Source organism: Mus caroli, unplaced genomic scaffold (genome assembly GCF_978045245.1).
Source record: "Mus caroli unplaced genomic scaffold, Mus_caroli_1 scaffold_7, whole genome shotgun sequence".
Lineage (NCBI taxonomy): Eukaryota > Metazoa > Chordata > Mammalia > Rodentia > Muridae > Mus > Mus caroli.
In genome coordinates, this window is record NW_028227262.1 from 98,722,617 (window position 1) to 98,738,994 (window position 16,378).

Below are 16,378 nucleotides of genomic sequence, written 5' to 3' on the forward strand. Positions count from 1 at the left end.
CATGAAAAGGAAGACATGCCCACAAGGTTTCTGAGTCTGTCCCAAATGGACAGGAAGTGGGGCATGTGCCTGTGGGAATTCATGTGCTCCTAATAACTCTTGCTACCAATCTTTGGACATGGCTTTTCTACAGAGTGCAGAGCTGGATAAAATGCCGCCTGTAAGTGGGATGCATCCCAGCCTCCAGCCGTCAGGATGCAGAGAATGACTCCAACTACAGGAAACATGACTAATACTTTCATAGTCCAAAAGTAAAGCTGGAGTCCAAAAGGGAAACAAAGCTGTTTGGGGATGGGGAGAGGTTGAGGAAAGGCTTCATGGAGAAGGCACTGTCTAAAAGGGTTTGAGTTGGAGGATGGAGGACATTTCTGCAGATGGGGAAGGAAAAGCGGGTGAGGAGGGGTTCCATGAAGACAGATGAATGAGGATAAAGGCGTGTCACTGGGAGGGTGGAGCACCCTGAGCTTTTATGAGTGTGATATTTTGGAGATGGAGGTTGAGTAGTAGCAGCTGAAATATTGGCATTTCAATTGTCGTAGTTCCCATGATGCTTTCCTGTCATCAACATCTGTTGCCAGGTGAGAAAACCACCCACCCATTTAGTAATGTGCATCAAGTGGCAGAGAGCTGGAGTCCAAGGACCTCCGTACAACGGTATCGGTATCGTGGCAAGTGTCACACGCCGGCTTTGCAATGTCTACTTACCCTCTGCAGCTTGGGGATAAGAAGCAGGAGGGAAAAAGCCTGGGCAGTGACTAGGTCATGGGACTATGAGATGAGTAAGTAAGTAAGCAAGGAGAGAAACAGGATCCGTGGTTTTGAGAATAAAAGAATATAAAGCCAGTCGGAGGTGATGAGCATAGAGGAAGCCACTCTTGGTATTTGGGATCTGGGAGGAGTCTGTTTGGATGAGGGCTGTGTGGTTGGTTGGGAAATCAGAAGCAGGTGTCAGCTTGACCGCCAAGAGAGTTACTAGGAGCCTTGATGTTGGAGGGATCAATACTGGGCCTCTGAGCAGGCTGTGGGGAGGGGAAAGAGCTGGGTGTGAGCTGCCTTCCTTCCCGAAACTCTGGGCACAGGTAAGATTGCCGAGAGTGGAGTGGTCTAGGAAGAATACATGAGGGCAAAACCTTCATAGATGCCTCTGGTAGCGCTTGTACATCCCATGAGCACTGCACAGGATAGCTAAGGCATGGAAACAACCTAAGGCCCGGGGACCCGTGAATGCATCAAGAACCCAGTGCCAGCATGTGGCCTGTCATACAACCAGAACAATCCTATTGCAGACAAAAGCAAGGATCATGTGTTAAGTGAAATTGGCCAGTTGCATAAAGAGGAACACTGGGCAGCCTCACTTATGTAAGCTGTCTGAAATAGTCACACTCAGAGACGCAGCGATGGGAGGAGGGAGAGAACAGGACGTTGCTGGGCTGGTTACAGGGTTGTGTTTCTGCAAGGTAAGCTCTGGAGATCTGGTGAGCAACCTCCTGCCTGTCGATAAGAAGCCTGCGCGGTACACCCGAAGTCTGCTAATTCCACGTTAAGTACTCAGCCCACAGTAAAAGTAGACACAGAGAACCCATTAGATGCTGCACCTACAGATACAGGTTTAAGAGGAAGCAGAAAACACATTCTCCAGCACATGACCTGGGAAAGCCCCAGGGTGGTTGCACAAGCATGCTAGAGTCATGTCTGCAGAGCTAAGGTTTGCAGTGAGCTGGGCTCATAAGAGAAGCTGGAAAGCCCGAAGACGTCTATAAGGCTGGAGCCCAGACCCAGAGCAAAAGCTGCTGGGTTTGGTTCTCTTTTTCTTCTTCTTTCCATCTTTTTCTAAGGAGAGCTAACTGGACAGTACAGGCTGAACATGGGGACCATCACTCGCTATGGTGAGGCAGCTGGAGACAGGTGCCCTGCTGAGTCAAGCGACCCAGGGTGGTTTGGCCCCAGCACACAGCAGAAGACATGTTCCCTCAGTCTTCTTGGGTGGAGAAACTGTTGGGTATAATGATTGAGATTGGTACGAGGTACCCAGCGTGGGTGGCCTCTAGGAAGACTGTTAAAGGGACTATCTGAAAACTCTAGACTAATACGCAACCCTGGTTGCACACTTTGATCTCCAGACCAGAATTTACGAGAAGCTACTTCTACCTCAGCTTGATTCTGGAGTTACGGCTGGTGTGGTTCAGGCTCCCACAGACACTGACCGGCATCCAGCGGTGAATCCTAACTCAGCACAGGGTTCTGTCCATCCACTCTGAGATGCTGGAGTGACTTATCATCCAGCAGACCAGCAGCTCACCCTTAGGAAAGGAAACGGTTTGGGTTCTGCTTAAGATGTGCACACTCACCCTAGATTCCTTTCGTGGCTATGTTACTGGATCATCAGAATATCTCAGTGCGGTGCTCTTACTTCTTCAAACTTAAACCTGAGGGTTGGAGGGGGAGACCTGTCCCAGAACCAGGAAGAAAAGATTTCTCAATACCATAGAGGTGATTGGTGTGATGGCTTGAATAAGAATGGCCCTCATAGGCTACTATATTTGAATGCTTAGTCATCAGGGAGTGGCACTATTTGAGAAGGACTAGAAGGTGTGGCTTTGTTGGAGAGGAAGTGTGCCATTGGGGTGGTTTGTCTTTTTGTTTTTTGTTTTCTGGTTTTTGTTTTTGTTTTTTGTTTTTTTTGTTTGTTTGTTTTGTTTTTCTTTTGAGGTAGCCACCCTAGCTCATCTGTGTTTTGGTTTTCTAGGGAGTGGCACACCAAATCTTGCCTCATGATTTATAGAGTAGGACACCAAATCTTGCCTCATGATTTATAGAGTAGGAACAGGGATTAGAAACATTTGGAGTTGGTATTCTCCCCCCACTGGTTAAGGAATGGATAAACAGCCAGCCCCAATGTGCCTTGGAATGGTGGTGAGAGTCTCCTCCAACCTCCCAAGAAATAAATACCAGAGACGTTGGATCCTATGCTGAGGATAAAATATTAATCTGTCCAAGTGGTGCCTCAACGTGTGCATCAGAATCACCGGGAGGACAGGTTATACCAGGCCCCTGAGCTCTGCCCTCTTTTGAAGATTCTATAATCTGTGTTGGAGTCTGGTACTATCAATTTCAAATAAGTTCCAGCACCACTACTGGAGGTCACTGTATAAGGAACAACTACCACATCCACGCTCAGGGCCTCTGCATGGCTAAGCCAGAGGAAAGGATTCCTGCATCCACTCACAAAGACTCCACAGGATTGGGATGGGCCACTGTAGGTGTCTTGAGTGCATTGGCCTACGAAAGCCGTAATGACAAATGCCTCAGGAGGCATGTGGGACCAGGAGTCCAGTTGCTGATTCAGGGATCTCAGAGATGCTGAGATGAGGACGGATCCATGAAAGACACTCAGGTGTTCCTACGTCACTTAGTGACCCTTGGATGAATAAAACCTTTATCTAACTCAAGGAACATGCTGATCTGAACAAAATGTAATAGCTTCCCTGTCATACACAGAATGGTCACTTATAGCCAGCCATTCTTCTTTTACTGTGGCTTTTTCTAGTAAAATGCACCAAGCTTAGAGTACATATAGAACTGTATTTTGGAAAATACGGAACTACCACCTGGCTTGAGGAACAGAACTTCTGCAATTCCCAGCAGCCCCTGCGGCTGATCCTCCTGTAAAGGGAAGTGCTGAAAAATCTCTCCTAATTCCTGTGCTGCGCTGGAGTGGCCTCACAGGTTCTGTGTATCTGCCTATTACAAGTGTTTGATCTATGACCAAATTCAGTGTAAGGCCTGCTTTCAAGTCGTCGTTATCACCAAGAAGGAGGGGACCCATTAACTCGCCCCTTCTTCTAAATCATGGAGCCTGCACATCCAAAGTGCAAAGCCAAATACTGAGGCCAAGGCGAAGTTACCCCACCAGGCCTCAGAGCTGGGCTGAGGCCTGCCTATCACTGTTCAGCTTCTTTAGAAAGCTCTCAGATCAAGCTGGTGGAAAACCAGTTGTATCTACAAGTCTAGTGAGCATAATTTATGCAAACACATGCCATTTGGGGGCTTCTACTAAGGAAAAGAGAATAGAGTTCTACCAAAAATGGGGGGGAGGCAGCGAGATGGCTCTTCAATTAAGAGCATTTGCTGCTCTTGCAGAGGACTTGGCTTTGATTTCCCAGAGGGTGTCTCATAATCACCTGTAACTCCAGTTCCAGAGGCTGCCACGCCCTCCTCTGATTTCAGTATGAGAGTGCTTGGCCCATACAGAATACACAGCTATACATTTGGGCAAAATGGTCACACACAAAAAAAATAAATAAATCTTCTGGGAAAAAATGTCTTAAATAGGTAAGAATAACAACCAACGTATCTCTAAGATGAGCCTAAGAAACAAACAAACAAAAAAACCCTTCACATTCAGTTATCTGGGAAAGAAAATGGAGATGTTATCTGGGAATGAATAGAGGGAGGTATGCACAACACAGCGTGCACAGGCCTTGGAGAGATCCAGGCCTGGTTTGAGCTGATGCTGTCCTACTTCAAGCTGTAACTCAAAAAATAAATCACAGTCACTGTTTCTTGTTTTGGTGGAGGGTGTTTCCTATGCAAACAGGAAATAGCACTATCTCAGTACTCAATACTCAGTACCTCTCAGGATGCCATAGGACTGAGTTCAGAAAATGGGGTTAAGATGTTTGGTTTGGGTAGACGAGACAAAGCTGAGCCCCATCCCCTCCTTTCCTGGCTTCTGAAGCCCAAGACCGCTACGCCTCTTTCAACTCAAAGAAACTAAAGACCTTTTTCCACAGTTACCATTTCCCCAAATGCACACGCCATTGAGGACAGGCTATTTGTAGAAATAGTTAAACCAATGTTCTTCCTCTAGAAGAAGACCGAAAAGTCACACACCTCATCACCACCGGCTGTTCTCAAAATCTATAAGGATGAGGCAGATGGCTCAGGCCATAATGTACTTGCTATGCAAGCAGAAAGAAGTGAGTTCAGATTCCAGCACCCACATGGAAGCCAGATGAGGTGGCGCAGGCCTATAATCTGAGCACCCGGTAAATGGAGACAGGTAGATCCCTAGGGCTAGTATGCAGGTAGTTTACCTGAATTAGCGAGCTACTGAGTCAGTGAGAGACCTTGTTTCAAAAACTAGGGTGGGGAGTGATCCATCAGAAGCCATGTTGGCAAGACCCATGGGTGTAGTGTGGAACAGGGCCCAGTGCTTGGCAGTGGTACCCAAGTTTGTGCCTGAACCATTCATTTGACTAAACAAAAAGTACAAAGCCACCACCAGTCACTCACAGGACTGTGGTACCCAGGGGTGAGTTCTCACCCAAAGCAAGCATTCTTTCTATAAGACCTGCACATTTTCACTGTCCACCCCTCCCATGATGGGAAGGACATACTGCCTTATTTGCTAAACTATAACTGCTTTATTTGCTAAACTATAGCTGTCCACTGCTTAGAAGTGAAATTATCTCACTGCAACTTCCACACACAGCTTCTAATTTCCTCTTCCAGACACAGCTTCTAATGTCCTCTCTGTAACTAGAGAGGAAAGGATTAACCACTTGCCCACCATGACTTACACCAGAAAGACCACCACTTTCACCTTCCACCACCAGTACACAAACAGCCAGCCACATCTTTTGAACATGTGTGTACGTGTGTGCCTGCATGTAAGTCTGTGGGCCACATGCGTGCATGCAGATGCCCATGGAGGCCAGAAAAGGGTGTCAGAACTCCTGGAACTGGAATAGGGGTTACAGGTGGTTGTGAGATGGCCTACGCCGGTGCTGGGAACTGAACCCTGACCCTCTGAAAGAGCAGCGAGAGCTCTTAAATGCTGAGCTCTATCTCCAGCCCCTATGCAGTCATGGCCTTGTTAGTCATTTTTCATGGGTCATCTCCAGCCCTTACGAGTACAAATGTGGAACTCTCATAATCTCTTTGTGCTTCTCCTACCAAAAGACAAGATTCAGGTGTGTTCCAGAGAGACTCTAAGGCTACAGTCACCTCCCTGCCTTGAGCACACTGAAGCTGTGTTTATTTCTTTGTATGCTCATATGTTTCTTTAAAAAAAAACTTATTTATTTATTTTTATATGTGTACACTGTAGCTGCCTTTATACACACCGGAAGAAGTTATGGGTTCCTGTTACAGATGCTCTGAGCCAACATATGGTTGCCGGGAATTGAACTCAGGTCTTCTGGAAGAGCAGTCAGTGCTCTTAACCGCTGAGCCATCTCTCCAGCCCTGCTTGTTTATTTCTTAAAACAGTGTCACTGTATATAGCCCAGGCTGTCGTGAATCTCTCAATCCTCTTGCCTCTGCCTCTAAGTGTAGGATTCTAGGCTTGTGCCACTATAAGCAGCAATTCCAATTATGAATTAGGCTTTGGGCCTTGACTTTAGCACTCATCAGTCTCTGGCTCTGTTGTCCTTACAAGGATGGGCAAGTCATAGAAAATGCTGAGAAGCTGGGCTCGTTCCTCCTGAGCAAGACTTGTTTCCCTCCTTTAACTGACACCCGGGATGTGACCATTTTCTTATGGTCAGTGCTGTTAAGTTCTATTGTGTGAATGCAGGCCTGCATTTGGATAACTTCGAGTCATGGCCGTTGTGTAACGCATTCCCAGGGTGGTTTGTATGAGCACTGTTTGAGACACGTATCTAATCTCCTCGCTCTTCTCCTCTTCCTCTAGACCAATACTTCCATCTGCGGCTGGGAAATGGCAGACATTCCTGTGTTCTCCTTGACTCTATAAGACTCGAGGCATTGCTCCTTTATTCTTTGCTCTGAGAATTAAACACATCTTCTTCCTATGAACTCCATTTGTCTTTTAGAGGGCAGCAAATCCTGGGGAACAAAATAGCAGTAATTTAGCATTACTAAAGCAGTATATTCATATTCCCAGACTGCTTTACTAATGGTTATGGGGGGAAATCAGGGGGTGGGGGAGGGGGAAAGATGGGTGTGGTGGATGCTAACCCTAAGTGCCAATTCAATGGTTTTAGCCCACAAAGAGCCTACCGATTAGTTCCCTCCAAACTGAGATTGTGAGTCAGAAGATAAAAGCGACCCCTTCCATCAGTTGCCTGGGTTGGGGTCTGGGCTTCTCCTTCGGCAGGGTTTTATAATTCCCATGACTCATTCTATTACCCAAGGTCCTGTCCCTCCCCCATGTTTCACACACACCTTTCCTCCCATGCTCTCCTTTATCAGAACCGCTGGCTTAGAAAAACAAAACCTGCCACACATGACAGAAATCCTTTGTTAGTATTCCTAGTCCACTGTGGACATGTTGCCATAGTGATGGCTGTACACACACACACACACACACACACACACACATACACACACACACACACAGGCACACACATTTGCTCAGTTATTGAGGGTACCATTGATTTCTTCTCCCCCACCCCTTCTCAGACAACAGTCAACACTGTTAACTAAACAAACTATTAGTGTCTTTGCAGCTTTTCTTGGCACTTTTAGCTAGTTTAATTTGCTTCTAATTCGGCTATACTTAGTCAGGCCCTGTAAGCAGAGCTAACTTTTTATAAAGAGCCAGTCTTGTTTGCTTTCAGGCTTATTCATTGTTAGAGCCAACTTGTAACGATTCCAGAGATGGAGAGCATGCTGGAGTAACGTGGTGTGCTAGTTTCTTTCCTGTTGCTGCTATGATAAAATACCTCGACCAAGTCAGCTTATAGATGGCAAGCTTTTTATGGGCTTATGGTTCCAGAGGGATGAGTCTATGATGGGGGAGTGTAGGCATGGCTGAAGGAACCGGAAGCTGAGGGTTCACGTCTTCAACCGCAAGCACAAAGGAGAGAGAGAGAGAGAGAGAGAGAGAGAGAGAGAGAGAGAGAGAGAGAGAGAGAGAGAGAGAGAGAGAGAAGAGAGAGAAACAGAGAAACAGCAAGGAGAGTGAGATTTGAAGCTCTTTAAGCCCACACCCAGTGACATAGCCCTTCAGTAAGACCACACCTCCTAAGCCTCCAAAACCAGGGCCACCAAGTGTTCACATGCATGAACCTGGCAGGGAGCAGGGGAGCAGGGAGGAAAGGGGTGGGGGGGTCTCCAAGCTATCACTCATGGAACTCGGCTTCTATGGCTTATAGGTCCCTTAATTTGTTTTCTGAGATTTAGATAGTTCACTACATTGCTTTGATTTTTAGCGTATAATATAATCATTTTTAGAGAGCAAAATGCCTAAAAGACATTATAAAAGACTTGAGTATTTAATAATCCCATTTGATATCCTATCTGATTAGTTGGTTTCAGGGCAATCATATAAGCGTTCTTCTTTAAAAATTAAACCATGTGAACACTCTGAGGGGGTTGCAAAATTAATTGAATTTAGTGTGTTTAATAAGGCCTTGGCCTTCTGCACCCCAAGACAGGTCATCCATTGCCCTTAACCCAAGACTGGGGATGAAGATGGGGTTTCCTGGGATTTCTCCTCTATGCAGTGTGAGGGGCTGTTTCTAGGTGTAGACTTGCTTTAGTTACAGAAATGGCAGTTGACAGCCTCAATAGCTACTTGGACACGGGGTGGGGTGGGGGAAGGGTTACCGTCTAGGCCCTAGTCAGTGTTTTTTCCCACTGTACATACTCTGCACCTGGTGTCTGATACATCAGAGGTGGTGTAATGGCTCTTACTGCTGCACCTGGCCATGGTGGGGGTGGCACACCTATTTCCAATTCCATGCTTAAAGGGCTAAGATAGTGCCTCCATCTCGCTATCTGTGTGATCTGGCTAGAGACCTAACTTACTAGAAGCTCTCTGGTCTTCTCTGTAAAATAGAGATAATACCCTCCCATCAGACTGTTAAAGAATGAGACAGTATTTGTGGGAATCCTTCTGGCAATCGGCTGTTGTAGTATTTGGCAGAGTATCGTGCACCCTACCCGTGGATCACTGTTTTGATTACTATTGTGCTACCAGATGTGGGAGATTCTGTTACCCCCACCCCCACACCCTCTCCAGTTTTTGTTATGTCGCATTATAGATGCCTTTAGACGGAATTAAAAACTTCTTTGGGATAAGAAACACACTGCTGTTCTCTAAAAACAAAACAAAACAACAAAAAGAGCAAAACCCCCAAAGAATTAAAAAATCATTAGGATTCCATTGACGTCATCTTTTCGGTAATTCCAACTGTGCATTTCAGTGACATTTAGCAGTTTTACAGTGTTGTACAACCGTCATCACCCTCTAGTTCCAAAACACTTTTATCACCCCCTAAGGGACCTATAACTGTGTAAGCGGTTACATCCAGTCTCTCCCTGACCCTAGCCCCTGGCAGCCACAAAGTGACCTCCTGACTCTGTGGTTTGCCGACTCTGGACATGCCATAGTCACAGAATGTTATCATATGGCCTTTTCTGATTGGCTTCTTTCACTTAGCATGGTGTCTGCAGTGTTTCTCCATGTTGTATCGTCTGTGAGTCCTTTGTTCTATTCAACATCTGGATAATATTCTCTCACTGGTTATTTTAGATGTAGTCTACACACTCATCAATTCAGGGTCCTTCCTTTGGCTATTACAAATACTGCTGATACGAGCAATAATCTGGAATTTTTCCTTTGAACACTGATTTTCAATTTTTTTCAGAAATAAAAATTGTATATTGTATGATAATTTTGTGCTTATATTTTTTGAGAAACTGTCAAACTCCTCTCTGCCATGGGTGTGCATTTTATGTTCATACCAGCTATGGTTTCTAATTTCTTCATATCCTTCACAATGTCAGTTGCTGCTGCTGCCGCTTCTCCTTCTCCTCCTTCTCCATTTCTTCTTCCTATTGTTATTATTATAGTAGTAGTGTTGTAGCGATAATAATAATATAAAATAGTGTCTCCCTGTGGTTTGGGAATGCTTTGTGGTACTAGTTTTATAAATCTATGTTTTCAAATTAGCATATTAATGTTCTTAAACCTGTCACATTTCAAAGCTATCTGAGAAAACACATATACAGAATTTCTTATAGGAGGCGATGTGACGTGTCTTTGGACCACTGGAGTCTGTAATATGTGACATGTCTTCGCCACTGTGTAGCTAAGAAGAGGTGATGTCTGCCCTCTGTAATTCTCTTCTCTAATTATTATTAATTTTTTTATTTTTTTATTTTTTTTGGTTTTAGAGATTTCCTCGGAGACTTCCAGAATGGCTTTTAGACACATTGGGTAAGAGCGGGCACCTGCCTGCGAGGACTTCATACTCTCAGCTCCACCATCTTCCCATGGCATTTTGACTGCGCTGAGCCCAAAGGACCAGCTCTTCACAATGAGTGACGAGAAGAACCTCGGTGTGTCTCAAAAGTTGGTTTCACCTTCAAGAAGCACAAGTAGTTGCTCCTCCAAGCAAGGAAGCCGGCAGGTAAGGTTTGACTACTGTGGCTCTGACTTGTAGGTACAGATGTGTGTTCACTGGGAGATGCCACATCTCAGTTTAAGAGCAAGCCCTTGTCTTCATATCTGGTTACGTGAGGAGAATCAGTTCACGTTCCTCCCAGGGGCTGAGAATGCATTTGGCTCTTTGTGTTGTTTTGCTCAGCCCTTGCAACTGTTTACCAACATAGACACTGACATTCCCATTTTTCCTCCAAGGAAACTCAGTCATACAGGCCAGATTATGTGCCCCAGTGAGGACCAGATGCCAAATAAGAGCTCCATCTCTTTTGCTCCAGAGCCCACCTTTTTCTTTTTAAAGATTTTTTTTTCATTTCTATTTTCTGTTTATGGGTATTTTGCCTGCACGGATGTCTGTGCAACACATGTGTGTAGTGCTCTCGGCAGATAACAGGTGACATCAGTTCCCTTGGAATTATCATAGCTGGATATCAAATGCCATCCCATGATGCCGGGAACTCGAACCCAGGTCCTCTGCAAGAGTGATAAGTGTTCTTAACTTTGGTGCCATCTCTCCAGCCCCTCCCACTTTTCCTTACACCCTATTAACCAAAATAGCAGTTATCACTTTCCCAGTAATTACATTACTACCTCCTTCCATTCGCAAGTATTTTGATGAAAGCCTGTACCTCCAGATTGTCTGTGAGTGGCTAAAGTCTCACCTGCTAGTTTTTCCCTAATGGGATGAGGGGAGCCAGTAAACCTGGGAAAGTGATGAAGAAAACAGTAAAGCGGAGGAGAGAATCCTGAACCCCCAAGTGACTGTCCGTGGCCACTGGTTGCTTCCTGGTTTCCTCTCCAATATGGCTTTGTTCACAGATCTGCTGGTGTCTATCGGTAACCATAAGGGTATACTAATCACTGGAATCCATCCCTGCTTCACCAAGACGATGGATGGGAGGTGTGCAAGAAAGCTGGATTTTCAACCTGAGAGCCCTTTGAACTGTTCAGTATTTACTGGCTCTGTGGGCATTGCTTTTGCCCTGTGAGAAGTCTGGCCAAAGACTTTGCTTTTTGCCTAGAGTTGGAAGCAATAATTAAGCAGCGGCCTACCTTGGGAACATTGAATAATAGTGACTCAGCTAAGCATATCTTAGTTTGAACGCTTGTCTCAGTCAGGGGGCTCGCCACCCACCACAAGTCCATGCTTTGGGGCAAATTAAAGTTTGCTGTGAGCTTAGAGTGTAGGGATCCCTTTAAGATCTGTTTGGGTGTTTTTGTTTTTTGGTTTTTTTCTTCTCAGTATTTGTCTTTGTGTGTATGTGTGTATGTGTGTATGTGTGCATGTGTGCATGTGTGCATGTGTCCATGCCTGTGAAGATGGCTGCACCTGTGCCGTGATGTACGTGTAGAGACTGGGAGACAATCTCAGCTGTGGATCTTCACCTTCCACCTTGAGACAGTCTCTTCCTTGTTTTCTGCTGCTTACACCAGTCTGGCTGGCCCAGGGACTCTCTTATCTCTGCCTCTCATCTAGTAAAAATGTTGACATTTCGGATGCTTGGGCTGTGACCTGTCTACAATGAACTGAGGCCCTCATGTTTGTGTGGTGTTTGTTGTTTTGTTTTGTCCTCTGTTATCAGGCTGACACAAACTCCCGTCATCTGAAAAGGTGGGACCTCAGTTGAGAAGTTGTCTCCATTACACTGCCCTGTGAGCAAGTCTCTAGGGGGAATTTTCGTGATTAGTGCTTGTTGTAGGAGAGACCAGCCCACTGTAGGCAGTGCTACCCCTAGGCTGTACCACCCTTTGGTTGAATAAGAAAGCAAACCAAGTCCACTGTAGGGAGCAAGTCAGTAAGCAGCATTCCTCCATAGTTCCTGTTTGAGTTCCTGCCTCCAGGTTCCTGCCTTGGCTTCCCTCAGTGATGGACTATAACTAGGTTGTGAAAGCCAAATAAACTCGTTTCCAAGTTGCTTTGGTTTGGTCTTATAACAAAGAAAGCAAACTAGAGCATGGGGTAAGCACTTTTACTCACTGGCCTAACTATCCTGCCTCTGGGTTTGTGTTTGTTTTTGTTTTTAAGATTAAGTTTGTCACTACCTAATGCTAACACCATGGGTCCCTAGAGATCTGCTCTCATGGGAGTGAGTGTGCCTGCCCACTTGGGCAGCTGCCACCAGGCTTTCGGCTTCCTACTTCTTCAGCCAGCACTCAGGTTTGGACTGGAGCAGAGTATGTCATTTGCCCCCCTCCCCACCCTCACACCCCAACTCCATCAACTTTCGACAAGCAGCACCGCTTCTTCTGCCCATGTTTGCTTCACAGGGAGGCTGAGCTTGGTGAAGTAGCAAGTCCTCCCCGAGGAGCTGTGTCTTCCATCCTCAGGGCTGTGGTAACTCTTCCAGTGTGTTCATTGATGTTGGTTGATTTGGTTTTCACAATGCAACTTTCACTCTGAGTTTCCATAAAAATAGCAAGAGGAACTCACACCACCCAGTGCTTCCACTTTTCTTTTTTATTTTTGACATTTATCAAATGGTTGTCTTTTCTATTTAAGACCGTCCACTTTAATTTGCATAGCCAGCACACACACAAACACACACACACACACACACAGAGTTGCTTTATGTGCTGGTCAGGTTTCTGTCAGCAGAAACACCACAAACAAGTCACCTGGGAGGAAGGAACTGGCATACAGAACTGCCGCCATCAGACTCACCTGTAGGCATGTCTGGGGGACGTTTATTGATTGTTGGTTGAAGAGGAGGGGCCGGCCCACTGTGGGCAGTGCCACCCCTACACGGGTGGTCCTGGATGGTGTAAGAAAGAAAGCTGATCAAGCTATGGGGAGCAAACCAGTCAACGGTATTCTTCAGGTTTCTGTTTATGGTTCCTCTCTGGACTTCCTTCTGTAATGAGGGCATATAAAACCGGTAAACCATTTCTTTCCCAAGTTGCTTTTGGTGCTGATCACAGCAAAAGAAAGCAAACTAGAATACTGTATTCATGTAAATAAATGTTTGTATTTCCTCTGTGGCACTGGACGGGGCTCTGCTGGCATCTCAGCGGCCGTGGAAGCTCTCCTGTGGTGGCTCTCAGGAGCCGTAGAAGCTCTCCTTTGCTGTCCTTTTGGGGGCTCAGCCACTTCCACTGCATCTGTCAGTTGCTAAATAAAGCAAAGCAGCACTTTTCCAGCCTCGTCACAGGATGCTCAGAATGGCAAGGTTTCCACAGCCACAGGCTGCACTGCAGACATGGTAAAACAGCAACTGTAAATGATATGTGCAGCCTCTTGGCTTTGAAGGTGCCACTGTGAGACCCCTTTTTGGTCTGTTTTCCTTTTATCTGGAGTGGGTTTGTCCCATGTGCATGTCACTGGCTGTTATCTGTGGTGCTAGTTTTCTTGCGTGCTCTGGACTGTGGTCAGAGCCTCATCTTGCATGTCTCCTGTGAGACCTCTAGTCACTTGTCTTGGGTTGGGATAGGCCTTCTGCTCCCAGGGACTCTGATCCAGGGCAAGTCTCACATTGCATTGGGGACTCCTTTTCCATGGTGAGAATGGAATGTCCCAGATCCTCATCGAACCAGCAGATAACCTGGCCCAGGTTCAGCTGCCCTCTTCCACTGCCCCGGATGAGCAGATGGCAAAGCCTCCGTTCACTGTACTGTGGGCAGTGCACCATCCCAGTTTGCGGCAGTGAGCCTGGATCAGGTGGAGGCCGTTTTAGCTCCCATAGGTCACAGAAGTAAGCCAACGAACACGTTTGCCCACGGTGTGTTTACTTTCCTTCAGATCCATGAAGACTTTCAGACTTTTACAAACAATCTTTTTCCCCTTTAGCTTTATTGAGGTGTGACTGACAAATGAAAATTATACATATTTATAGTGTATACTATGCTGTTTTGATATTTGCATATGGTGTAAATGATAAACACAGTCCAGATAACTAAAGTACCGATTATCCTAAATAGTCATAGCTGGTGTGTGGCTAGCAGGAACATTTAAAATTTGCTTTCCTGGACTCGGATGCTCAGTCTCTAGACTGTTCAAGTACCTGGGCTCAACCCCCAGAAGCTACATAAAGCTGGCTGTGGTGACAGACACTTGTGAACCCAGCGCTGGGAAGGGTAGAGACAGACAGATTACTGGGGTTCATGGCCAGCCTAGCCTAATGGTTGAGCTCTAAGCTGATGAGAGACCCTGTCTCAAAAATAAGGTCATCAGCTCCTGAAGTATAGTATCCAAGGTTGTTGGGAACTAAAAAGGGGGCCCTGAGGAAGAGGGGGAGGAAAAACCCACACCCCGCCAGAGTTTTACCTATTTTCTGGTCTGTCAGGTGTGGGAGAGCTGCCATACACTTTCCACTCATTCTTGAGTGGGCATTTAAGCCTCTGACCCACTCTTCAGGTGGTGGCCAAGGGGCACCCCTACCTGGGATCCCCGGAGCTACTTTGCTAAATCCACCAGGGTTATAGGAGAGAGGGATGAGGAAAGAGGTTCCCAACACCGGCCAGAGTGAGGGCAGCGGATCTTGACTGAAGCACAGGAAGGCCTTCTAAAGGGAGATTAGAAACTGCTCATTAGGAGAAAGCCTGTCCCATCCTCCAAGCGCAGTGGGCCTTGATGAGCAGAGATGTTCTATGGTTTTAGAGCTTTATTATAGAAATGCAGAGGGAAAGAGAGAAGGTAGGAGAGAGAGAGAGAGAGAGAGAGAGAGAGAGAGAGAGAGAGAGAGAAGGCTAGAGAGAAAGAGAGTAAGAGGGAGAGAGGGGAGGAGAGGAGAGGAGAGGAGAGGAGAGGAGAGGAGAGGAGAGGAGAGGAGAGGAGAGGAGAGGAGAGGAGAGGACAAAGAGAAAGGAAAGAGGAGAGAGGAGTGAGAAGTAGGAGAACAAAGGAGTGAGAGGAGAGACAAGTAAGAGAGCAAGCAGGGGCTGAACAGCCCTTTTTATAGTCTTTACTGTTGCTAGGTAACTGGGGAGGAGTTTAGCCTGAAGGTCAGAATCTTGGGCCATTGCCTACGTGACTACTGACCATGCTTCTCTTGTGGGGGCTGTGGAGGGTGGTAACTTAGGCAGGAGCCAGAGTTCCAGGAGCATGAGGGAACGCCTACTGTGTCATGTAGGTGAACTATAACTTCAGGGTTCAGACCTCAGCCCCTGTCTGTGCATAGCCCAATGCCCCACACAAGGTTGTCCTCTGGCCTCACCTGCACACATAGGTACATGCGCACACATGGAGACTTACTGTCCCTGTAAGTGTCACAACTAGTTTTCCTGTGGTATTCACAAAAGTATCGGTTCCAGGAGCCCCACTGATAACAGAGTTCAAGAATGCACAGGCCCTTTGTGTGACATGTGAGACCACCACCCTGTGTTCTTCTAGTGGTCTAGATTCCTGATAGAAATAGTGTTAGCAGCCGCTACGCTAGATTCAGGGCCTGGTGACGAGAGGAAATGTCTCTTCATGCTTGGGCACTCTTTCTCTTGGAATACTCTCAGGGTGTGGTTAGCCTACTCCGCAGATGGCAGAGGCCCCAGGTGGCTAGTGCAGTATTCTCACCCGCTGACCCCATGTCACACCTTAGATCTTCAGAATTGCTTCCCTCTGAGGAACTGGAACTTTGAGCTTCGGATCTATGCCCTCGTGTCCTCTAATCTACAAGTGTGCTGTGCCTTCTTCTTCTGTGAGGTCACGTCCTCACGCGGCTTGTGAACTTGAGACAGTGCACAGTGTGCTTTCCTGTGCTTTGCATCGTGCCCTCCAGGTTCCCCATGTCACAGATGTAAAGATGGCATCCTTTTAAAAGGCAGAATCCTTTTTCTTTCTGAAGAAAAGATATTATGTATGTCTATATGAGAAACAGTGGCATGTGTGTGCTAAATGTATATGCATACTACATTTTCTTTTCAGACTTCTTTTTTTACTCCATGAATATAAGACAGCCTAGAAGTGCATAGCTTTACACATTTTTATTATGCTTGGAGTCTGCGTAGCACCGGAAGAAGACACTAAGAGCT

At 46.3% G+C, this 16,378-nt stretch overlaps 1 protein-coding gene across 9 annotated transcripts in view; it reads left to right on the forward strand.

The window, feature by feature from the left end:
* Osbpl3 (oxysterol binding protein like 3) overlaps positions 1–16,378 on the forward strand; it is a 164,377-nt gene that overhangs the window by 79,574 nt on the left and 68,425 nt on the right. For all 9 annotated transcript variants that reach the window (XM_029478518.2, XM_029478520.2, XM_029478523.2 and 6 more), the window contains one exon: positions 10,150–10,385. In XM_029478518.2, the coding sequence (XP_029334378.1) occupies positions 10,293–10,385 (93 nt within the window). In that variant the 5' untranslated portion in view covers positions 10,150–10,292. The remainder of the gene's footprint in view (positions 1–10,149; positions 10,386–16,378) is intronic.